The sequence below is a fragment of the Alosa sapidissima genome, chromosome 18 (assembly GCF_018492685.1).
Source record: "Alosa sapidissima isolate fAloSap1 chromosome 18, fAloSap1.pri, whole genome shotgun sequence".
Classification (NCBI taxonomy): domain Eukaryota; kingdom Metazoa; phylum Chordata; class Actinopteri; order Clupeiformes; family Clupeidae; genus Alosa; species Alosa sapidissima.
The window spans coordinates 11,846,182-11,871,514 of record NC_055974.1 but is presented as its reverse complement, the minus strand read 5'-3'; the positions used below and the strand labels follow the sequence as shown (position 1 = coordinate 11,871,514).

General features: G+C 39.9%; 2 protein-coding genes across 2 annotated transcripts; one reads left to right on the top strand and one right to left on the bottom strand.

Moving 5' to 3' along the window:
- Positions 1–1,552: 1,552 nt before the first annotated feature.
- Positions 1,553–6,775, bottom strand: mpdu1b (mannose-P-dolichol utilization defect 1b). Its single transcript, XM_042070877.1, has 7 exons — positions 6,586–6,775; positions 5,532–5,597; positions 5,259–5,391; positions 4,359–4,444; positions 4,129–4,247; positions 3,870–3,980; positions 1,553–2,556 (listed from the first exon to the last, which is right to left on the bottom strand). Exons 1-7 carry the CDS (start codon positions 6,698–6,700, stop codon positions 2,422–2,424), a joined length of 765 nt encoding a protein of 254 aa, XP_041926811.1. The 5' UTR covers positions 6,701–6,775; the 3' UTR covers positions 1,553–2,421.
- Positions 6,776–8,387: 1,612 nt separating this feature from the next.
- Positions 8,388–21,178, top strand: mblac1 (metallo-beta-lactamase domain containing 1). The gene is made up of 2 exons (XM_042070986.1): positions 8,388–8,965; positions 20,350–21,178. The coding sequence occupies exons 1-2, from the start codon at positions 8,537–8,539 to the stop codon at positions 20,596–20,598; spliced, it is 678 nt and encodes a 225-aa protein (XP_041926920.1). The 5' UTR covers positions 8,388–8,536; the 3' UTR covers positions 20,599–21,178.
- The last annotated feature ends 4,155 nt before the right edge of the window (positions 21,179–25,333 follow it).

The window sequence follows — 25,333 nt, the reverse complement described above, 5'->3', positions numbered from 1 at the left end:
GCAGGAGGAAAGCAGTGTCGTTTCATCTGAATTTGTATGTGGTGAATTTCCAACTGTGACTACACATTAGTCATGATAAGCTGAGATTTCTGGGCTCACGCTAGTCACAGGTACATAATAACAGGACTTCAAAGACCTGGCTTTCTGCCATGTAGACAATCACAGTATAATCTAGTATACTGTCTGCAAGATGACATACTTCTATCATCATGTAAAAGGAAATAACTCATATAATTACTTCAGTTAAGAAAACAAGAATCTTCCTGACGAGCATTTGTGTCTGTAGGTCTTAGCTTATAATATAAACTGATAGCCACTTTTACTAAGACATTATGGGCGTACTTTTACGTATAATAGAAAAGCCCACCTTTGTGTCCAGTCACAATCAGCTATGATGGATATGTGTACATTACAGAGAGGTTAATGCCTCTAAAAGAGGGACTGTTTGCTTAGCAGTGAGTGAGTTTGTGACATGCAGACTATAGACTATAATTAATGAGCTCGACACACCCTGTGCTCGACTGGTTCAAAAAAAGAAAGAAAAGAAGCAAACCCTACTGGGTGGAGTAGGGGTCAGGCTAATGTAGACGTCAGAGAAAGTTGGAGAAGTAATTATATTTCTACACTATAGTCATGGTGTCTTTTTTCCCTATCAAAAATGATTTCAAACTAAATAAAATAAAAAAAGGACTTTTTTGGGGGGGCCAGGGGGCCAATATTTAGAACACACTGGACATTTCGTGATCAAACACTGAAGTTATCAGCAGTCAGTCACCTTCATCTCACACCCTCATTTAGGTGGAGCAACAGCAGGTTCCAGTGATGCACAGATAGTAGAGGGAAACGCACGTTCTGGTAAAAGGAAGAGAAGAAACCTGGCCCACACACTGAAGAGATAAGGACATCTGTACTTTCAGGAAAACAGATTGCTGTGTTGAACCAACCTATATTTGATAGACAGACCTCCCAAGAAGAACTCCACAGGTGGTTAGGCAGAATGCATGAACATGACGACCTCTCCCCCATCATCTCATATCTCTGGATATTTCATGAGCCCCTCTACTCTTCGTGATCCGTTTGCCCCTTTGTTTCTATTGATCGCTTTGATCTATGTGTGTATCAGTTCATCACTTCTTTTGATTTCAACTAGTGCTTTTACAGACACTGAACTACCCCGTGGTGCTATGGGGTTGGCCAGTTAGGTTGTATATGTTGAAAAGTAAATGTTTGTTAGGCCACTGTAAGTAACATTTGAGATTTAGAATTACAATTGCATGTGTCCAATCCATGGGTGCCAGAGGATCTCCGACAGCTGAATATATTCATGAATAAAACTCTGCTAGCTCTTGTAGAGGATGTTCCACCACATGGTGGTCCATATCTCTGCCTCCATCTAGTGATGAAGGAATGAATCACACCACTAGTTTCATTCCCTTTTACATGCCAATGAGGCAACTACTGAACATAGTCTCACTGCTTGATGTTGATGGTGTATGAGACCATCCTGTATCTGAATTTTCTTTTGTTTGGACACAAAAATGACACATGGTAGTTTTACTTCATTCTCACAGGGATTTACTGGCCAAAACCTCACTGGAAATGTATTACAGGACTGCGACAACAGTGAAGAGCCAGGAACCCCTGCACATCTGACCCCCTTGAATTTATTGTGCAGTACCACAAACGTCTAGTACAAAGATATTCAGATTGTGCAAATTTCTTTCTCAGGGTATAAAAAAAATGAGGGGAAGTTTCATACAGTACAATTCTTGACAGTACAGCGTTTGTATTTGAATCTCTCATTCTTATCTCAGTATAAGACATTGACAGCTATGTTGTCAACCATTTTGCACTTTCCAAAGTACATACACCATGGATTCAGACAGGTCCGAGGACCATGGCAACATTTGAACATTTACAGTATGCATACAGCACGGCTGCTTCAAGTGGCTTACACATGGACACGAATTGGAGAATAAGGTAGAGAGAGACAGGAAGAAGGACAAATGAAAATGACCATCCAACACACTTGTCCTCCCTGAATTAATCTCTGAGAGAACAGAGAATGTTCACAGCTGAGAATCACAGACAGATGGAATGCGGTGTGAGAGGGCCCGAGTATCTTGATTTGGTCGTTGATCAAGTGAAAAAAATAGACAGTGTGTTGTCTGTGTGAGTGCAAGTGTGTGACGGTGGTACAGTATTCGTTGTCAGCCACACTCTCAATTCAGAGTGCATGCAAAAAGATCCCCAAACAGAATTGTTTACCTCTATAATGACAGCGCTGAATTCACACCTTTCGGAGAGCCGGACAGACTGATCAATGAGACTGAGCTGATCAGACTGACCAGTGAGATCATAGGAAAGTCATAAAAGAAAAGGAAGATATGAATCTCTCAGGCACTGTCCCTCAAGCAGACTTTACTCGGCCTTCTTCTTCTTCTTCTTCAGCGCCTCAGGGCCGCTGCTCCAGTAGTAGAGGACCTGGGCGGCGATGATGCCGTTACAGCTGGACGAGATGACGTAGGTCAGGGCCATCAGAGAGTCCCCAGTTTCCTGCACAGAGAGAGGGAGACTTTTAAAGCTTTGCTGCAGCCGAGGTCGGAGTTCTTAAATCATAAACCGTAAAAAGTCTGACTGATACAGGACATGACAAGTGTTCATTTAAAGATATGAACGTCAGCAAGACCAAAGAGATTGTTGTTGACTTCCGGAGAGGTCACACCCAACACCTGCCACTGACCATCGACGGTGCTGTGGTGGAGAGAGCAAGCAGCACCAAATTCCTGGGGGTGCACATCAGTGAAGACCTCTCCTGGACCACCAACACTGCATCACTGGCGAAGAGAGCTGAGCGCCGCCTGTACTTCCTGCGGAAACTCAGGCGAGCAAGTGCTCCACCAGCCATCATGACCACATTCTACCGAGGCACCATTGAGAGCATCCTCTCCAGCTGTATCGCTGTGTGGGGCGGAAGCTGCACTGAATACAACAGGAAAGCCCTGCAGCGCATAGTGAACACAGCTGGAAGGATTATTGGTGCTTCACTCCCCTCCCTGAAGGACATTTACACCACCCACCTCACCCGCAAGGCGACCAAAATTGTGAGTGATGCAAGTCACCCCGCTCACAATCTGTTTGATCTACTGCCCTCTGGGAAGAGGTACAGAAGCCTGCGCTCCTGCACTACCAGACTCACCAACAGCTTCATACACCAAGCTGTAAGGATGCTGAACTCTCTCCCTCCTCTCCCCCCTCCACCCTCAGCTACATAACATCCTGGACATTGGACCCAAATGGCCGCCTGCACTACTCCACTTGCACACTTGCACACTTGTACACTTTACAACTTGTTGTTGTTGTCCTGAAAACACAACACTTCTGCTGCTCTTACATAACTTGCACCACTATGCCACTTTCTTTCTTACTTAGGTCAAACAGAACTACCCAAGCCTTTTATTGGCCTGACTTTGCACTAGTATTTTATTGACTGTCTATGCACAATTTCAACCAAATTTTGCTGCTCTTATTTTTTCATTATTATATGTGCCCTCTTATTTACTTATTTACTTACTTTTTTGTTTACTTGAATGTTGTGTTTGTCTGTGGACTTAAATTGGTAAAATATGTCTTGTCTTCACCGTGGGATAGTGAGAAACGTAATTTCGATCTCTTTGTATGTCTGGAACATGTGAAGAAATTGACAATAAAGCTGACTTTGACTGAGATATCCAATGCGTTTTTTTTTTTTTTGTGCTACTTTCTCCCCCTACAGTTGCAGAGTATTTGTAGTAGGTTTAAATTAGAATAGGTCTATAAGCAAGCATTTTAATGATGACCTGACTGGATGGTGAACGTGCATCTGGTACCTGTATAGAGGTGAATATCCTCGCCAGGGATCCAGCAAAGAGCAGGAAGACTGATATGGCAGATAGTTGCCCTGTGTGTCCATTGCGGTAGTTAGTTACAGCTTGGATTAGCTAAAAGAAAGTAGCAGAGCTCATGTTACTTCACTGACCGTATACAACAAATCACCATCTTCATTGCACAGCTTCATGTGCAATACAAAAGGTCAACTGTAACTTGAAGGCAACTTAAAGAATGTATGCATTAAGTCATCAAGCTCACCCTGCCAAAAATGATAGCTGGCATGTTCGAAGCCTGCATAGTGGTGACCACAGACAAGGGTGTCATTGGCGAGAGCAGGATTGCCACCAAGGCAAAGTAGACCACAAGAAAGATTATCCCTAAGAGAGAATCGTGTATTTATCAAATGACCAAAAATATACATATCTCTTCAAATGAATAACTAGCTACCATGTTCTAAATAAGATGTTTTTCAGTCTTCGAGGACTTACCTTTGATGGTTTTTCCGCCATAGTGTTGAATGAGGAATCCAATGGTAACTGTCTGTAACATTAGGAATAACACTTCACCCCAGGCACTGTGTAGAAAAGATTTAAAGACAAACAAATTTGTTTTGAATAACTGACATCACTTTGCAGTGAGAGCAACTGCAGACAAGGTCGGCCGTCCCTCTATAGTCTGCTTTACAAAATGACTAGAGGATCAGTCTCCACCTCATCTTTTTATCCTCACTGCACACTTACAATCTTTCTGTTTGTTCTCAGCCTGACTGAGAAATGACACTTCAGATTTCCCAATTATGGCTAATCAATTGTGGAACCAAAACACAGTGTGTTACTAATCCGAACTGTATAAAAATACAGCAAATCTACAACACATTACCACTAGACATTTGTTTAAACAATAACTGCAAAGGTTTACTTTACTATATTTATATCTGAAATAAGTTTCCTTCATCCAGAACATAATTTAGCATTTCACTTGCTGGACTCAATTCACAAGTCAAGTTGTCTAAAACAGTGGTTCTCAAACTTTGACAATGAGTACTACCATCTCAGAAAAGCATTGGCTCCCCAAGTACCACCATTATCACCAGCATTAAATTGCATTGTTTGTTACTGGCAGGTACCTTGGAAACTTCACTGGCACTGCTAAAGTTACCACTAGCACTTGTGTTGGAATCATTGTCAGCAATTTCAGTTTCTGCTCTGCTGATATATTCACATTCACCGCACTTCTCTTACTTCCCGTTTGGGGCCATGATAGCAACATTTTTGATCCACCATGTTTGCTTCCTTCGCTTGCAATCACAGCTTAGCTTAACCTTTTGCTAATACTTCAAACTGTTAAACTAGACATAATAACCTGTATAGTCAACAGTAATACTGCACCTGAAGGGAAAGCTATTTGCAATGCTGTAGGCCATAGTTCCTGTGATCGCCAACAACTCAAGAAGAATGGAGTTGAAGCTAAGGCCCTCTGCACTTTTTGCTCCCATCAGCTTTAGGATCTGTGGAAGCTTTACTGAGGAAAGCCAAGAACAAATCAGGGTAAAGCTTAGACCTTACATATGGCTTGATGTGCTGTATCTTAATGTAATGCATGCGTGTGTGTGTGTGTGTGTGAGAGAGAGAGAGAGAGAAAGTCATTTCTATGATCCTTACCCAGAACTGATCCCAGAATGATCCCGATCCCCAGACCTTTGCTTAAAACCATCTTCAGACATTCAACTGTTTTGAACAGAAAACAGAGGGTATTTGCTTAACAACTGCAAATATGAGTAATGTGTTTTCATTGGGGAAGACGCCATAAAACCTCAAGAAAACAAAAACAAAAGTATTTCATATTATTGTGTCTTTTTATAAAACATACTCTCAAATAATGTGTTCATGTTATTTAAAATTGCAGGCGGATCAACCAGGTGATGACATCATCCAGGCGTACTGTAATCTCTTGTCTTATGTACTTTAGACTAAGGCCAATAATGAGGCCAAAAGGTATAAAGTAGGACAACTCTTTTCTAATGCCCAACAATCCAGTAACATACATGTCAACTTCCTTATATTCATAACATTGGTGGACTGGATGTTGAATTAGAATAATCTGAGAATGACGCGGACAGTGTAAAAACTAATTCAGTTTCTGTTAAAATTCAAAAACACATATGCACTCCAATGTGAAAGTAGCATCTCTAGAACCCTTGACAAAGAGAAACACGCTACCAAACACAACGTTATCATTTCGAAAAAGCGCATGAGCAAAGTACAGTGTAGAAATCAAACTATCCAATCAGAATGTGCCCCGGCAACTTTTCTACCTCATCTTGCAAAACAAAAACACATTGGAAATCTGACCTGTGCAATCTTGGTTTTAATAAACCAATAACGAGTACCTAAGAGCATAACGTACAAAGTTATATCAGACTTTTAACGTTTGCATTGCCAAATAAGACATGGCAGTAGTCAGACCAATGTAAAGTAAATGCTCGCGGCTACCTAGCAAAGAGAAAAATGGAATTAGATTCCTTGGCAGCTAACGTTATGTTATCATATTTCCAATAAACAATCTTACAGAGAAACCTAATTCTCGATTTAACCTTTACGCAAGCTAATCACTCCATTCAGTAATGTTAACGTTAGCATAAATTAGCTTTCGATCTGGATTGACTGGATTCCCCCTCACTGTCAGAGCGATATTTCCTTCCTCGGAGTTACTTACCATGCAAAAAATTGAAATCGAGGAAAAATTCGTCATAACATTTCTCTGGCATAAAGTACTGGAGAAGGACATCTTTAAAGGGGTCCATCACTGACGTTGACATTTTCTCTTCCATCTTCTGTGTTTACTGGTTGGCTGGTGGTCAGCTAGATCTGAGGCTAGTCAGCTTTCAAGGGTGGGGACGTCACGTCTCCTGTTTCACTCATTCGTGTGGAAACAAAAGCAGTATTTAAAGTTCCGCTAGTGTAGGCTATGGTGCAATGGATCCATCGGATGTAATCCGTGTCTCTATTATTGTTCTTAGATGAAATACACAACATTTTAAAATACACAAATTCATGATTGATAAGTAATTTAGTTTGGCCGCAATTCATAATTGCAAATCAGTCAGATTTCATGTGGCTAAGGACAGGCCAAGGATAAACCTATGGAATTCCTAGGCCAGGCCAAGGATAAACCTATGGGTGGCATAAAGGCCTACACAAAGGTCTACAGTAGTGCTACACTGCTGACTGCTAAGCATATCTTGAATCTGATGGAAGCAACTATAAAAGCACAGTGATAAACACCCAAGTGAAGCAGGTCTGGCAGTTTAGAATGGAGTTGCAACAGCATATCATCTGCAGGCATAAACCAACTGTCCGTTGTAATAGTCATAGCAAGAAGCCCATAGGGCAAAAGCCTACATGTGGAGTTGTGGACCTAAATGCTCAGTGAGACTGACCACTAGGCCTACATGTCTGCCAGACTTTTCACAGGCAGACAAGTACCACAGGGGATTTGAGTTTGTGTAGCAATAATGGGCAATGAGTGGATCCAAATAGACTTAAAGTGATAACAGCAAATCTGAGCACTTCGGTGCCAAGGTGACGACAGTATTTTTCTAAGCAATACTTTAAAAAGGAGTCCACACACTTCTCGATTCTTTCCTTTCTTGTGTTATATTTGGTCATGCATGGCATGCAACGGATGCCAGTCAGCATAGCTGTGTCTCAAGAGCAGTGCTGCCAGCATGAAAGCTAGCAGGCTGAGCTTTTCGCTTGGTTTTCAGCACGCTCGACTCCTGATCCGAGGTCACAACACAGCGCAGGTTGGAGATAGAATAATGTTTCAACATTTTAAATTTCAGATTCAAATTTGAAGTTTCATTCAAATACACCAAAAAACATGCATGCTTTTCTAAGCAAGATGGTTGTTGGCCTGGATAAGCCTGTTATCATCTCTAATCTCAACCACATATGATTTTAGCAACTGCCTTCAGGCTGTATTGGCCAACCATAAATACAAGTGTGTATCTATGGCTGGCCAATACAAAAATAGCTGCACTACTTTTAGTGTTAAAACTGCATGAAATGCATTATTATGGACATGAAAAAATTCTGCATTGCACCACATTGTGCTTAGCCTGGCCACGCCCATCTAAATAAATTCTTGAATTTCCCCTTGAGGATCAATAAAGTATCTATCTATCTATCTAAATCTCATTTTGGTTTTTAACCAGGCTACATAGTGCTGCACTTTACTGCAGAAATGCAATAGTTTGGACATGAACATATTATTATACTGCATTGTAATTCATTAAAAAAATAGTTTTTTGTCCCATAACTGCGGTGCTTGGGAATAAAACTTGAAAGTTGAATTATTTAAATACATTTCTGAATTATAAAGAGGACAATTGGAACAATGAGGCAAGTGAAAGATAATTTAGTGTGGTCAGTTCAGGCCACATATGGTTCAGACCAGACACATATGTTTTTTCCTTCCAACATTTGCTACATGGAAAATACTTGTGATCATCAGTAGATGGCAGTAAGGGACAGTGAATGCCTCTGGTGAATGAAAGCAAACGCTACAGAAGAAGTGAACTTTAGCGTAGGCTAGTGTAGTCAGTTAACTGTTAGTCCTGTGCAATGACTCGTGTCTGGCCAATACTATTTTTGTGCTTATCTAAATGGATCTGACTGGCAAAGTAGTATCCTCAAGCTGTAGCGTAAGAAAAAGAGTAATTGCTGATGTCGGCTCGGACATACCTGGCCAGCCTTACAGTATCTCAGTGCTAAAGGAGGGTTATTGTGTGTCACAAGCAGATGGTTGTACGCGTGCAGACGGAACAATATCTCTCTTGGTCGGCCCAAAGAATATTCTGGTAGATACAGGTGGACCATGGGATCGCGATTTCCTCCTTGCTCAGCTGGAGAAAACGGGACTAAAACCTGATGACATCAATATAGTAGTCGGGACCCATGGCCACTCAGACCACGTGGGTAACCTAGGGCTGTTTCCAGATGCACTGATTGTTGTAGGATGTGATATAAGTCAAGGGGATCTGTATCTTCCAAACGAGCTGGCAGACGGCCAGCCATATCTCATCGATGATCATGTAAGTAGGCCTCACAGAGCCCAGGCGGCTAAAATATTTATGCAAGACTAGTATGGTACTGGTAGGAATCAGATTGCATGAAGGTTTAACTTGTCTTGGCCCCATGGTAGTCAAATCATGGTCTCTTAGTTTGTTTCATGAAAAATAAATATTTGTGTAAGTATGGTTTCATGACATTCTTTCTTGATATAATGCCACATTAAAGCAATCAGACATTAAAGGAACCATATGTAAGCATTGTATTTCAATCAATCATAAAATGGCTCTGGTATGTCACTAGACATTAAGAAATCATGTTCATTTCAAATACTTATATCACTGACAACAGTAGTCCGGCCAGGATATTGACATTTAAAAAGTTAAGTTGCAGCCCTCAACTGATGTTGATGTTGTGTTTTGTCATGTCATGTCATGTTGTGTTTTGGCATGATGCGCCACCCTCCACCTACCTACTAATCACAAAGTCAGTAGTGTTTTGGCATCCGAGTTGGCAACCTCAAGTCAGGGGGAAGGGGGAGGGGATACACCGCTCTACAGTAATTTGAAAGTGATTGCAGTACCAGTTTTGGGCACAATCTTACATATGGTTCCTTTAAGTTCAACCCTGCAAATAGCCTCAGTTTGAAGGAGTCTTTTTTCTGTCCAAGAAACTTGTGGCCTAGGCTTACTTTCACACAAACTTTCACACATGCCATGCTGTTGGAGGAGGTGCATCAAACGTTGCATCGCCATTGAAATCACATAGTAAGGAGCTGGCTCAAGGGTTATAAAAGTATTTTGTCGTGTTTAGTTCAATTGGGCTACAGATTTTCAAACATGCTATTCCTGTAGAAAACCTGTAGCCCAATTACATGCCTGCAGGTAGGCCTGCTTTAAAAAAATAGGATGATGGGGGAATACATAATTCCAGCTATAAACATTCAATAATAATGAATACTGAATACTATATAATAAATGTCCAGTGAGCAGAATTTAGGCATGTCTGCATGTAACATTTCTTACAGATCAAAATGACATAAGCCTAACAGCTGTTTTGAGTCAAGGCCATATGTTTAGCCTATTGCAGGGGTTTTCAACCAGTGGTCCGCGGCCCACTTGTGGTCCGTGAGGACACTGCTGGTGGTCTCTGACCATGGATTGAGTAATGTAGTTGCAATGTGGGAATCAATATTTTTATTTACTGGTGGTCCTGGGGTTACGTAATTAGTCAGAATGGTGGTCCCTGGTTCACAATCAGTTGAAAACCCCTGGCCTATTTAATAACTTGATGACAGAGAAGACATCATTTTGTGGAATGATGCTTCATCATATGAAATTTGCAACGATGTGAAAAGAAATTCTGGTAGCCTGTAAATGGCTCGATGTGCCACTTGTCAGTAGCTGATCAAAATGACACACAGTAGGCCTAAAGCTTATAGCTTTGAATTAAGACTATATGTTTAGCCTATTGAAAAACTTGATGACTTGATCATCATATGACATTTGCAACAATGTGACTCAAACTGGTCTTTTGTAGCCTATAAGTGACATCACACTCCATCTGCCTCTCGTTGTCTGTAGCTGATCATGCTTCCATGTGTGGCATTCTGAAATGTCCTTAAATTCGGGACCTTGCAGTCGGAATTGTTGTTTGTTTATTCCAAGTCTAAAGACTGTCCAAAGTAGCTTGGGCTATTCGAAGTGTACTTTCTGATATGAAAATATGGGACGGGGTGGGGCGTGTGTGTGTGTGTGTGTGTGTGTGTGTGTGGGGGGGGGGGGGGGGGGTATTGATATAGGCTGTGTGTGTGTTTGTATTGCAAGATGTATTTCAAGATCATGTGCGCTTTTTTTACTAAATAGTGCATCATTTTACAAAATTGTGGGCCCGTTTACTAAATTGTGTCAAATGAACGCATTAAAATGAGTGCACTATTTACTAAAATGAGTGCACTATTTACTAAAAGGAGTGCATAAGATACTACATTCTATGCACAATCTAGTAAAATGAGATCATAATTTAGTAAAATGAGTGCACAATTTGGTCAAATGAGTGGACACTCACAATATACAAAAAAAGAAAAATTGCAATGACTCCTCCAGGGCTCCGTATTGAATTAATGTAGATAGCCTACTCATTTTCTATCCAGGGCAAAACAAGAATCATATTCTATTCAAACAACTCTGAAATGTATAAAACTGATCTGGCAGATATCACAGAAAAAATATCTTCTAAAAAATATCTTATCTGAACATAACAAGCAGCTCCAGAAGCACAGCTCTGAATTTGGTGAAGGCTTATATTATTTCTGGCTTTTTTCTGTCTCAGCAAAGTAGGCTAGGCTAGCCTATTTGTTTATCTTGCACAGATGCATTGTAAAACTCCGAGCAAGATGTCATCTCACGCAATAGCCTACGTGACTCACAGTGGCTCAAACGAAAAGTGCATTCTCTGTTGTGATGACAGACAAACCGAGAGGGATAAATGACAGCAGCAAGGTTTCCCTGTATCTCGTACGAATCATGCATTCTTCGTTCATAGTCTAGAGTCTAACGTATTATAGGCCTGTCATGGACTTGCACTGAGTTGATTATCAATGACACGGAACAAAATGCGTTCCTTATCAGTTCAATACGGAACAACACATCTTTTTCCTGTCAAATTCGGGACTATTCTGAATTTTACCGAATGTTTGGCAACCCTTGCACATCATGTTTTACATTGTTTTGAATAGCCACTGCATGTGTTTGTTGGCGGGTTGTTGCAAAGTCCGCTGACTCATTTTAATGCAAGCAAACCGCATTTACAAAATCCGCTGACTCATTTTAATGCAAGCACACCGCATTCAGAGTTTTTATTGTTGGTCAGACATGATAATCACCCACACATCACACATCTTGTGCTCGCTTAACTTTTTACCCACGGATTCAATTCTGCCAAAAGGCCCCTTATTATGACTGCCGCGCAGGTCATATAGGTTTAGTCAGAGTTTTTTCTTCCGTTTTTTTTTTCCCTTTTTCGCATGTGTAATTTTCCTTTCACTTAAAGACCGGGATGCATGAAACTTGGTGGGCATGTAGCCCCACAAGGATAGCATGGAACTATTGTTTTTCGTTTTGAAAAAATAAAAGATGTTGTAATCGCAGGTATCTCTGACCTGACATGGTCAAAACTGCACAAAATTGAAAGTGTAGGATCATTATGACACCCTCTGAATGCACGCCAAGTTTTTTTGAATTCCGTTCATGGGGGGCCATACAATAAATACATTTATGTTACTGTACACCAAGTGGCCTGTAGGTGGCCGGACACAGTTTTCTGTGAATATCTCGAACCGTAGGGCCTAGGAGGACCACCTTTTTTGTATATTGGTCTTAAAGGGCCATGTCAACCCATCCCATAACCATTAATTTAATGTATAGCGCCACCTAGTTAAAAATAAAAAAAAGCAAAAATTAGGTGTTGTAATCACAATATCTCTGGCTGACATGGTCAAAACTGCACGAAATTGAAAGTGTAGGATCATTATGACACCCTCTGAATGCATGCCAAGTTTCGTGGACTTTTATTCATGGAGAGCCATACAATAAATTAATTTATGTGTACATTTAGTGACTACACCAACAGAGTTTCCTGTGAATATCTTGAGAACGGTAGGTCCTAGGATACAAATGTTTGCCTCCAGGGGCCATGTTAACCCATTCCATATGCACACATGTGCATAAACAGATACACACGCACACACATACATTCACAGTAGTCATACGTATGACACATACACACACAGTAGACATATGTACGCATGCATGCACATACACACAGGCACACACACAAGCACATGCACGCGCACACACAGGTACAAGCACATGCACGCACACACACACACACACACACACACACACAAACATACACATAAACACGTACACGCACACATGCACACAATTCAAGAATTTCTCCGAATTATGAACAGGCAAGATGGGGTTGGGTTATATAAAATGTATTTTACATGTGAAATCTATGAACTAATCATGTTTTGGTACTTGATGTCTAGCAGATACCAGAGAGAATTAAGTCTGCATAATGCAATTCAGTGAGACAGTTAGAATCATGCCTTTCACCTTTTGTTTTTAGCCAGCAGCCAGACCAGCAGATACCCTGACTTTGCTGAATTACTGAAGCTAAGCAGGCTTAGTTAGTATTTGGATAAGAGACCTCCTTGGAAGAGTAGGTTCCTGCTGGAAGTGGTGTTGGTAGCTGGCCAGTAGGTGGCACTCTTCCCTGTGGCCAAAAGCCACCAAACAAATATCAATCCCAATGCCCTATTGCAGTGACAGGGACACTGTACTGCAGGATATGTTTTCCTTTGCATGAATGTTACATTGAGGTCTTGACTCATGGTTGTTAAAGATCCCATGGCACTTATCGCAAAGAGTAGGTGGTTCCCTGATATGCTGGCTAAATTCCCAACCTGGTTAATTTAATTTGGCCTTGTAATCATCCTCCCAGTGTGTAATTGGTTCATTCACTCCTTCTCTCTCCACCTGAAACTAGTGTGTGGTGAACATTCTGGCACATAATGGCTGTTGTGCATCACTCAGATGGGTGCTACACATTGGTGGTGATTCCGCCTCTCCTGTGAAGCACTTTGAGTGTCAAGAAAAGTGCTATAACTGTAATATGTTGTTGTTACATTAACCCTTCTCACCCCACCCTACCCCTTTTAACTCCTGTTAAATATATATATACATTTAATGTTTGTTAACATAGTTAAATGATGGTGATTCAATAGTCCCCTACAGTATTTTGAAGGAAGGAACCAGATCTGTATGCATTATTGTAACAGATGGGCTAGGTTATTGGTAAAGTAGTTGAATAGCACACTACACATGCACACACACATACATGCACACACACAACACGCACAAACACATAAACACACATGCAAACACACCTACATACACACACACACACACACAAAAAAACTTACATGCAGGCACACACACCAACGTGGCACACCTGACGAAGACCAACATTGGTCGAAACGTTGTGTAATAAATCCCTTCGGGAGCAGCAGCAACATTGTGCCGATAGCAATATGTAAAATTTCACTTTGGCCGATAACCGATATTTTTATTGACATTTTTTATACACCTTTGCTGGCAAAAAAGTATTCAAAATACATTTCATTTTTTTTCAATAAGTAATTTAGAAGATAGTGCAGGGCTTAAAATTATTTTTTCAAAATGGGGGGAATTCCCCCTTTGGTTCTTCATGTAGGGGGAATTTACACAATTGGGGGGGGGGTCATCAGTAATATTGAATATGCTGTAGTCAAGTGTGATCATTCACATCAGTGGCCATCCTAGATTCTGCTTGACTCTCTCCACACACACACAAACACACACGGAAAATGATGGCTTGTGTCATATGTTTCTATTTCATATATTTTGAAATTTATATAAAGTGTATTTAGTTAATAAGGTATAGTATTTTATAATATGCATAATTACTAGTAGCTAAACATATTTAATCATTTGAATACTTCATATTGGGGGCAGCCTTGGCCTAGCCTGGCCTCTGCCTGCCTACGTATTTCTGCTCGATTTCTTTTCCCTACAGTACTCCGTCTGTAATAGGTTGATTCGCCCTCGTTTACTTCGGTAGTTGGGCAGCCTACCCAACCAGCGAACAGAGGGCGTCCCTGAGAGCGATTACGCTACCCAGGCATGGTCTTTTAATTACCACGTCCCCGCCCCCAAAGCAGACCGCTTGGAATACATCAACGTAGGGAGCGAAAAGGGCTTATGAAATCTTTGCAAATGAGCAAATGTGAATAAAAGGCACAAATAAGGTTGGTGTGAGTTATTTTAGCTCTTTCTAGTTTAGCCTATTAACAGGAGTGTCACGAACACACAGTCACAGTCGAGTAGGATGTTATATCATCAGCTTTGTCATACCTTAATTTTGTCACTTGAAATACGAATGTACCCAAGTCAAACTTTAGTTTAATAGGCTACATGGTCGCGTCAAAATCGCTATTTTTCAAACACTAAGAAGGCTCGACATCACATGAAACTTTGATCGAAGCATCATCAGTGTCTCTACACATGAACTCGAGCATTGAGAACATTGTTCGTGTACACATAGTTTAATAAAAATCCTTCCTTGCAAGATGGCAGCGAGCAGAAAAAACAAGTTTCTTTTAGTAAACTCTGTGTACACCAACAATGTTCTCAATGCTCGAGTTCATGTGTAGAGACACTGTAAACGCGAAACAGCGCCAAGACAACCACCAGTGGACAAAAAGAGTATTACCAAGAGTATAACCAAAGTTGTTAGACAGGACCTTATAATACATACATGAGTAGGAAAAAAATCTGATGAATTTGTGTCACATACTTTTTGAATGAGAAGCCCTCAAAGGTGATGATGTCTTTTCACATTATGAATTTATAGCCATTTTCAGAGCTTTCCAGAGGGGAAAGTACACAAGATACGTCTGATCCGATTGGATTTTTTAATTCAACAGGAAAATGTACTTCTATTCACATAGTTTCACTAATGTGTATGAAATACCAAAAGAGCCAATAATGCTGGAAGTTAAACAAAAAGGATTGTTCACTTAAAATTAATTATTTTCTTCACACTTACATAGGCTACTGAAGGCCTTACAGACTTCAGCTAATACTAGCTATGTAAAAGTCTATTAACAGAGATCTCTGCACTTCGTGCTCTGAATGGGTGTGGACAAGAACTGGCAGAGCAGGCTAGGCCTACACTCAAGCACACTAATGGGCATGAATTGATATTGAAGTATTATTTAGTATTATTTTTTTAAGTGGACAATTTCTTGTTAAAGAGATCAATTATCAGCCTAAAATGTTTTATAATGTTGTATTGTTTATGTGGTCCACTTTTGCACACAACCTTGTAGAATATCTTTGCTTTTTGGCACCAAACCCTATGCTATAATACCAGCAATGTGAGGTTTATGGACAAAACACCAAATTTGACCTTTTCTGAATTTGATTTGGGTCCTTCAAAACCTTCAAAAAAATGGAGACATGTTTTTTTTCTACTCTTAAGAACCCCTAGAACTAATACTCTGCAAAAATTAACATGTGAATCCCACAAGCCCCCAAATTAGACACATAGGCCCCCCTACTATTAGGATTATGTGTGAAACAAAAATGCTGTGGCTAGAAGGATACATGGCTTTTAAGACCCCATATGGAAAATTCATATTATTTAATGAGGTTGTATTACTGAAAGATTATTTCTGAAAACTTTGGCAAATGTTGAGATGTGGGAAAACTTGTGGTTTCACTTTCATCAAGGGAAAACAGCGCTGTTGCATTGCGACATGTTCTCTCGTTCGTTTGAAATCTCTGATTGACCACCTGTTCGAGGGATTAGCGACAGCCTTTCCCAGCTGTTTAACATGTTTGTAGCATATGTTTGTAGAAGAAGGATGGTTTGTGTGTTTTCTTCCTACACCTCACGGTAAGCTATTTTGTTGCTCTGATTGGTTAGGTCTATCCAAAAGAGTGCAGAGGCATTCCCCCCCTGTATCGGTTGAAACACGCCCCATAATTACGTCCCAATGGAGCAGTATCAGACTCATATTCTGACTAGAGTTGAGTATGACTACGTCAGGCTAGGTCTTCCCTGGAAAAGACATTGTCTGGATGGCAGTATATGTTGCTCAAAACCTGTACATCATTCAGAATTGATTGATGCCCATGCTGTGTAGGCACTAATTATCTTCCACACTGTCGATGTTGAGTTTTGAACTGAGCACTAAAACAAGTTGGATAGGTTGGATACTTGGATAGGCCCTCCCGTCTTTATCCCAGATGAGTCCATGATTTCCAAAAAGAATGGCGCATTTTGATTGGTCCAAACACAGGACTTTTTTCCATGTTACCTCAGTCCATTTTAAACGTTCAGGCCCAGATAAGATGGTGGTATTTTCTGTGCCATGTCTCAATACAATTTTGTTTTGGCTGCAGTTTTTGAATTGAGTATCAAACTGTGCACATAGACTATGGTTATCAGAGGTTTTCCTGAGCCCATACAATGACAAGTCTGGAAACAGGTCTGGTTTTGATGCAGTGCCATCTGAGGTCCAAAGGATCACGGCCATCCAATTTGATTTTCAGCTCTTTCCCTTGTTTGCAGAGGTTTCTCTGGATTCTCTGAATGTTTTAATAAAATTATGTCCTGCATAATGAACTTCCCAAATACTTCACAATTTCATGTTAAAGCTGCAGTTGGCAAGTCTGACAGATTAATGTTTTAATGTCGGTTTCAGTGAATATGATCAAAAAAATCTTGCCAACTGCAGCTTTAAGAAGTATTAAAATTAAATCGTTTCATCGTTAGTGCACACAGGTTTACACAGAGTGATGAATACATTTTACGTTTTTTGAGACCCTGCCTCTCTGGGATGTTCTTTTCATACCCAATCATGTTGCCAGTTACCCTAATTAGTTGTGAAACATTTCTTTATCATTACACAACTTTTACAGCATTTTGTTACCCCAGTCCAAACTGTTGCTGGTATCAAATTCAAAATGAACATATATTTTCCATGAAACAGTCAAATGTTTAATTTTCAACATTTGATATGTTGTCTGTGTCCTTTTTGCAACTAAATATGAGTTTAAGAGATTTGCAGATTGTTGCATTCTGTTTTTATTCACATTTTACACAACGTCCCAACTTTTTCTATTTTGGGGTTGTATATAATAATAAACAATATTATATTATATTTAAAGGATATTGATATAAAAACAACTGATGTAAATACTGAATTTCTGATATTCATGATGGCACACATTATGCAGATTATAGCCTTGGTAGGCCTACTATTATTATAGCCTCAGCTGTCAGCAGCTCTGGTTGAAGCCTAGACATATTGTAAACAAAGTAGGCCTAGCCTAGTTGGCTAGCTTATCATGGTCTACGACTGGTTGGACTATTCAGTTTTCCCACGTGTGTTTAAGTTTCAAGGTAATACTTGTTCTCCTTGGCCCTTTTGGGTCTTGAAATACATTGTTATTGAGAATATGATCAGTCAACTTGAATGCAAGAGTTTTAAACAAATTAGAGAGATAGAGAGAGAGTTTAGGGTACTTCTATGATAAAGTTGCAGGCATAGCTCTACAATGAAAGCTACTAGAGCTATGAAATTATATATATATATATTTTTTTGGACAACATAGGCTACCGGCGGGAGATGTGTGATTGAGAGAGTGCAAGTGCTACTGGAAACACTTAAAGGGGTGTGTCGCAATACTGCCTTCTCACACTGCGACACAGGTTTGTGGATATGAGTGTTGCGATTTCCGTTTCGATATTATGCATATATAGTTAGTTACAGCCCCATTCCTCCCACATCCTTCTCACCGCAGCAAACATGCAGAAAGAGACAGCATGACCAACAATATTACAGGGGTGAAAAAATGTTACACCAGTTTGTTAAGTGCAAGCTCTGTGTAGGCCTAGAAGCCATGTTTGGGCATTATTATTTTACAAATTATCATTCCTAGCCGGACCAAACTTTGGATGGAAGACAAATACGTTCTAGTAGTCTATGTATGGAAGACAAACACATTGTTAGTAGGCTATGACTTGACCATTAAAAGTTTGTTTGTAGGCCCGCTGATTTTATATAGGGCCCTAATTGGGGGTACAAACAGCTCAATGTATGGTCATTTGGTGTACAAAGTGCTAATGTTGTACATTCATTCATAGATAAATGAACACAGTTATTTTTGATTGTTATACCTATAATATGTCTCTATGGTACAACATTGCCACTTTGTACACTAAATGCCCATACAATTATGCAACCATACAGTCTATGGTTTTATCCATAACATATTCATGCCCATTATTTGTGGAGAATTGGTACAACATTAGTAAAAACAAAACTGTATTTAAAGAAAAAAAATGACATCAAATAATTACATTAACAAGTTTCTAAATGTCACTCTTTTTGCACCCCAAAATGATTCCATATTGTTTTTACCTTTTGACTCCTACAGATTTGTAAACTTTAGAGCTGCACAGTTCTTATGGAATGTTGGAAATAGATGTTCTGCAATAGATGTGCAACAAAATTTCATATACCGGTAATTGAAAAAAAGTGACAATGTGCAAGTTCCTGAAATGAATCATTATGCTAAAAAGGCAGTTGATCCCAAACTTTGTGTAAGACTGCTTCTGCTTTTTGATGCAAACTGTTCATGACATTCTCTACATAGTACATGCATGGTTTTGCTCATCTGATCTTCTAAATCTGAGTCATTTTTCTTGTTTTCACAAACCATGTCTTCTTTGGTGAAGGCCAGGCTTGTGTACAAACACGTGGGGAGAGTAGGGGGCACAGTTTTATATGTGGAGTGTGATTGCTTCAAGGAAGGAACTTGTTACTTAACACGAAATCACACCACATCAATATAAATGGTACTATCTCATTACGAGACATTAAAAACTCAATACATCATACAGCCCTTATAGAACATTAATATACACTACCGTTCAAAAGTTTGGAGTCACTTAGAAATGTTCTTTGTTTTCATCATTAATGTTGCAAATGACTGTTGTAAAAAGAAATGGCTGATCTTTAATGCAATATCTACATTGCCCATTACCAGCAACCATTCATCCAATGTTCCAAAGGCACATTTTGTTTACTAATCTGATATTATTTTAAAAGGCTGACTGAGAAAACATTGGAGAACCCTTTTGCAATTGTGTAAGCACATACTGTAATCTGAAAACTGCTGCCCTGATTAAAAAACAATGCAACTGATCTCAGCTGATATTCTGTCTATAATTGAGTGGAATGAAAATTGGACCCCAAACATTTGAACGGCAGTGGATATTAAGAGAAGATGCTCTGATTTATTTTTCACTGGTGTCATATTTGTTGTAATATTATCAATTAGATCTTCCTTGAAAATACTTTTAAGTATATTGATTACTGGATAAACATGGCCTAATTGATCATAAATGATTGGGTTCAAATAAGAGGCAGACATACATAATATTTGGAATTTTCCAAGTCTGGAAAAGAACACACGTGATTTTTATTCTGAGAAGGTGAAATAAATGTGAAATATTGCTCAAATTGGGAGATTTGATATGGAATGACCGAACACACCTTACTGACACCAAGTTTCACCAGCCTCTGTCATGTGGCTGTTAAACTACCTATCTGCCTGCCTGCAATTAATAACCTATGTATACATCTGCTGCACATGAATTGCTACTAATGGTTGTTAATCTGAAAAAGTAGTTATGGTCTCTGGCGCTGTATATTCTATCAGTTATATAGTTTCTCTTGCATGTCAGAGTGTCTGACTCGGTCTCTCTCTCTCTCCCTCTCCAACAGGTGTCGATCGTTCCCACACCGGGTCACACCGGACGGGATGTGAGCGTGCTGGTAAAGGACACCTCCGTGGGCGTTGTGTTGGTTGCTGGGGACTTGTTTGAGTGCTGTGATGATGAGGACTCCTGGCGAGCGCTGAGCGAGAACCCTGAGGTTCAGGAGATTAACCGAAAGGCGGCATTACAGATTGCTGATGTTATCATCCCTGGACACGGACCCCGGTTCAAAGTGCATAGGGACTCCACCAACTGATATGGCTCGTGTTTTATGTTTAGCTAGGGTGTGACCCACTTGAAGCAACAGGTATGCTTTTATCCTATATTTTGTATCATCTTCAGATTAAGTTTGATGGAACATGGCCACGTGCAGAGAACACATTCCCACCAGCCATCCAGGATGTGCACTATGCTCTTCTGTGTTACGGATAGGAACACTTGGTCAAATTAAAAAAAAGTAAATCCTTTAACAGCACAACACTCTTGACATAAACATTGGTTATGTGAGTACAGTGTTTTTTCTAACCTACACTTAATTTATTACACATGTGTAAGCAGCACAGGAATCCAGTGACAACCTTGATTAGTTTTATTTAAGTGAATTAGATACTTCTAAAATGCAGTTGCTTGCCACATTTTGTCTCAAATGCAGGATCCAAATCTCCATACTTTGGTGTGGAATTTAGACCTTTGTTTTAACCTGTGGTTACCTTTCTACTAAATAGAATGACCCATAAAGAAAGATGAATATTGTAAAGTAATAAAGTCAAGTTGGTAAAATATAATGACTGACGTTTTCTTCTTGGAGATCAATAAAGTACTCTCTGTCTCTGTCACTGTCTATTTTTGTCTCTGGCCATCTGTCCATCAGGTCATATTCATAAACTACTGTAATGTGTGATGTGGTAGTTTCTGTCTGACCTGGAAAAGGCTCTGTTTAAAATAGGTGCTTCACACTACCAAACTTAAGTATATAGAAATATATATATATATTTCTATATACTTATTTTATAAAAGTACAAAGGTAACAGGTGGGAAGTGGTACGGAGTAGTAAACACAGTCATAATATGCAGTAAAACCTCATTGATGTGGATGACATCACATGACATAAAATGATTCTCACTAAGCACATAGTACATTACCCTTCACTGAAATACAGTACTGTTGGCATACAGTCATACTGGCACACAATGAAAAAAAATAAAATAAATTACACCCCTGGGTAGGCTATAGGCCACTCACACTCGTGCTATATTGCTTAAAAAAACGAGCCCATTTCTGTGCTGTTTTGGTTTCTTCTGGAATTATAAGAAAATGTCCCTATGAGCCTATTTTATTATTAAGCAGATTTAGCCCACTGTTAGAAGCAATAGGAAACTGGTTGGGTAAAAAAAAAACATGTAAAAATTGATTTGCATTGTACTGTCGGCACTTTTTCTTTCTATCCGCCATGTTCGTTTGTGTTGTTTTATTAAAGATGAAGACGTCACAGTGAATTGTGTACATTTTTATTGGTTATTGAACTGTTAAGCCGCAAACTTGGGTCATGTTTATCGGTGTTACTATAGAGATGACGATAGCTGGGGCTGGGGGACATGAGTCCGGGCGTGTGCAGGCCCGAACTGCACTGTATGACCACTGAGCATAGATAAACAGTAAAATGTAGCTGGGACGGTAGAGGGGTTAGAAACCCATGAATGACAATAGCCTATTTATTTCAGGTAGCCTATTTTAGCACCAAAAATATGTGAAAACCATGAAAGTTTAAAATAAAAAAAATAAAAACTCTCAGGTTCCCAGCGCCCCCCTAGGTTGTACGAACGCCCCCCAGGGCTAACCCAACTGCCAGGGGTCTTGGTGTGTGTGTTGGGGGGATGACAGGGGAGATGGGATAGTGTGCTGTGTATGTGGGGAGAGGGCAGTGTGCAATATGTGTGTTGGAGAAGCTTCCTCATGAGACAATGTGCTGTGTATTGGGGAGAGGGGGGGCGGGGGCAGTGTACTGCAAGTATGGTGAAGGGACTTACTATCAGCACTGTATGTATGATGTATGTGAGTGATGACAGTGAAGATGTGTGTGTGGGCGGGAGGGGAGTGGAGCAGTGACTGTGTGTGTGTAGTGTGTGTGTGGGTAGGTGGGGGCAGTGTGCTGTAAGTATGTAGAGGATAAAACAAACTTTTACTTAAAACAAAGTTTAGTTTTTTGGTAGATGCAGATAAGCTGATTTTATTTATTTGTGTAATAAATAAGTCTTTGTATGCATATATTTGTAGTTACACATGATTGTGATCAGGTGTAGTCATGGTGAAGATAAAAATCAAAAAGACCTTCACACTGTTCGATGCTCCCATAAAATGATGAAAATCTCATGATCTTTGATCGAAACGTTGCATATTATATTTTATAGCAGCGCGAACAGTGTGAGATCTTTCTTTTGATTTTTATATTTAGAAGTTTAGTTTTGATCGAGCACCTAAGAAAATCTTTGGATGTGCGGTCCTTGCCCTTTGCTTTTGTTCTAATCGTCATGGTGAAACAATGGGTGTGGTGGGGGTGTCTCCAAAGATTAGCCCTTATCACTGATTCTTTGCTGATAAGAATGGAACACGTTTTATTTATGACATGAACATTTAATAGTTTCACAGACTGCATGTATATGGAGAGTAATTAAGAATGCCCACACAAGGGTCCTGTTGACCATATTATCAAAAAAATATGCAAAACACCAAAAGAAGCCCTGCTAGAGTGATATACAGTAGCTATTTGTGTTCCTGCTAGAGTGTAGCTGCTTTGTGTGGTTAATTATTATGTTCTACTATCCAGTGCCTCCTGATGAAGTAATTAATAATTTTATGACATGACGGTACATAAAATAGTGTGACAGTACACTACACAGTATTATACTACACTTTAGACAGAAGTTTTCCAGGGATAGTGTCAAGGTGCAGATTAATGGGTGTCTATTACAACATTTTTCCACTGATGTTTTTATAAAGTCAATGGTGAATGGTATTGATGGTAATAATTATCTAGCGGTCATAATTATTACCATCAAAACCATTCTTCACCCCCCCCCCCCCCCCCCCCGTCATCTACTTCCTGAATTTTTGGTCAACGATACCCGGGACACCGAAACACCGGTGCACATGAAATTTGGTGGGTATGTAGCCCCACTAGACTTTTACGGAAAAATTTCGTTTCGTCCCCGGGGGCCACTCCCCCCCCCGTGCTGGGCCCCCCCGAACTGCAAAAAAAGCAGTTTTTCCTAAATAACTACCTGAACCGTGGCACTGAGGATGAAGAATCTTTTATGGTATGTTGGTCTCAAGGGCCCACATCAACCTGGCCCATAATCACTCATTTGTGATTTACACCCCCCCGGTAAAAAATGAAAATTCAATATTATTCTGCTTTAATCGCCCCTATCTTCAGTTAAGATGTTCAGAACTGCACCAAATTTTATGTGTTTGATTGACCTTGCATTCTCTGGGGGTATGCCAAGTTTCGTAGAATTTCATCCATGGGGGGGTCTAAAAAAAATTAGGTTATGTGTACATTTAGTCACTCATTGGCCTGATGGCGGTGCACACATATACACATGCACACACACACAGGCACTCAAATACTATCGGTATTAGAACGGCCGATACATAATTACAAATTCAGTAGCATTAAAAGAAAGCCAAAAATATTCTTCATCATCATCATGGCTGCATTTCCAGTATTGGCGATAAGTAGTCGTTTGTCCACTAGATGGCGCATCGTTGCAGTGAGAAGTAACTTTGTTGGAAGTTAAAAGTGGGTTGGAAAAACAATGGACGCTTCCTACAAGGATTGTAGTTTACCGCAGAGAACGTCTAATAAGGATAGGACGATGTTCACATGAAATGTAATTCCCATTTCTTCTTGAAGCCGAAATAAATCTGAGGATGTTTATCGGACATGCTTGGTTTTTACTGCAGGTACGTTAATCTTATAATATCAATAAGGACCTAGGTAATGTTTGAGTGATGGAGGCCAATTTGATTGATTGCATCTGTAGAAAACTAGAAATGCGGTTAAACCAAGCAAATTGATAGCAGCACTGTAATTGTATCTTTCCACTGTCATTTGTTGCACGTGCTACAAAAATCATTCCGTGCAATGGAAGATTTACCAACGTTACACTACACCGGTCTGATACAGTTTTGCCTATTCATGCTTGAGACTGAGACGCCTGTTTATTTTGTTTTAAGTGCGTGCAGGGTGTGACACGGGAATCGATGTGCTTTGATTCCAGCTTGGTAGTTGTAGTCTGTGAAATTAAAAAGCATGTGTGTGTGAAGTATCCAAACAATGACACCTTCATTTCATTATGGCTGCTTTAGCAACACACCTTAAGCTACTGTGTAGTGGGTCCCATTTAGAAGTGGCTACTTCATTCGCGCTTTCCTTGACTCATGGAGCTGCGTGAATTTTATTACAACTTTTCGCCACGATATGGCAGTTTAAGTCCGCTTGATTTTATTTGTGTCGCCAGCATAGCCCATTGACAATTTATGTTGTAAATAGGCCTACCTTATAAGCCTACCTGTAGCTTAGGGAAGCTAACAGCTTTCTATTAGGATCTAGTTTGTTAGTTACAGTTTTGTCATAATTCCCTGATGCATTTTTGCATTTAGAATAGCCAGAGCGTGGATATCTCAATCGGAAAATTAAACAATATCGGGTGCCTATGGACTAGGCTGGGTGAACCCAGCCTGATCTGCCCGCTATTTATTTTTGGATTTCTTAAAAGATTGAGCTTGGTCTGGTGAAAGCCAGACTAGCCATGGACCTCAGTTACACAATGCAAGGGAACATGAATCAGCCTATATTTGCACGAACAATAACGGACAACAGCTCTTCAACTTTGTCCCGTTAAAATGTGTATGAACAGTCTAGCGACGCATTTCATCAAGGCCCATTTGGACATGTCAGTTATTTGCACCACTGGTTAAAACAGCATTT

What these genes read in the sequence shown, in the direction of transcription:
- mpdu1b (XM_042070877.1), bottom strand. Translation starts at nt 6,700, where the DNA reads ATGGAAGAGAAAATGTCAACGTCAGTGATGGACCCCTTTAAAGATGTC. An exon ending in CGATTTCAATTTTTTGCATG is followed by an intron (nt 5,598 to 6,585) that starts GTAAGTAACTCC and finishes TGTTCAAAACAG; the next exon opens with TTGAATGTCTGAAGATGGTT. An exon ending in TGGCGGAAAAACCATCAAAG is followed by an intron (nt 4,248 to 4,358) that starts GTAAGTCCTCGA and finishes ATTCTCTCTTAG; the next exon opens with GGATAATCTTTCTTGTGGTC.
- mblac1 (XM_042070986.1), top strand. Translation starts at nt 8,537, where the DNA reads ATGGATCTGACTGGCAAAGTAGTATCCTCAAGCTGTAGCGTAAGAAAA. An exon ending in CATATCTCATCGATGATCAT is followed by an intron (nt 8,966 to 20,349) that starts GTAAGTAGGCCT and finishes CCTCTCCAACAG; the next exon opens with GTGTCGATCGTTCCCACACC.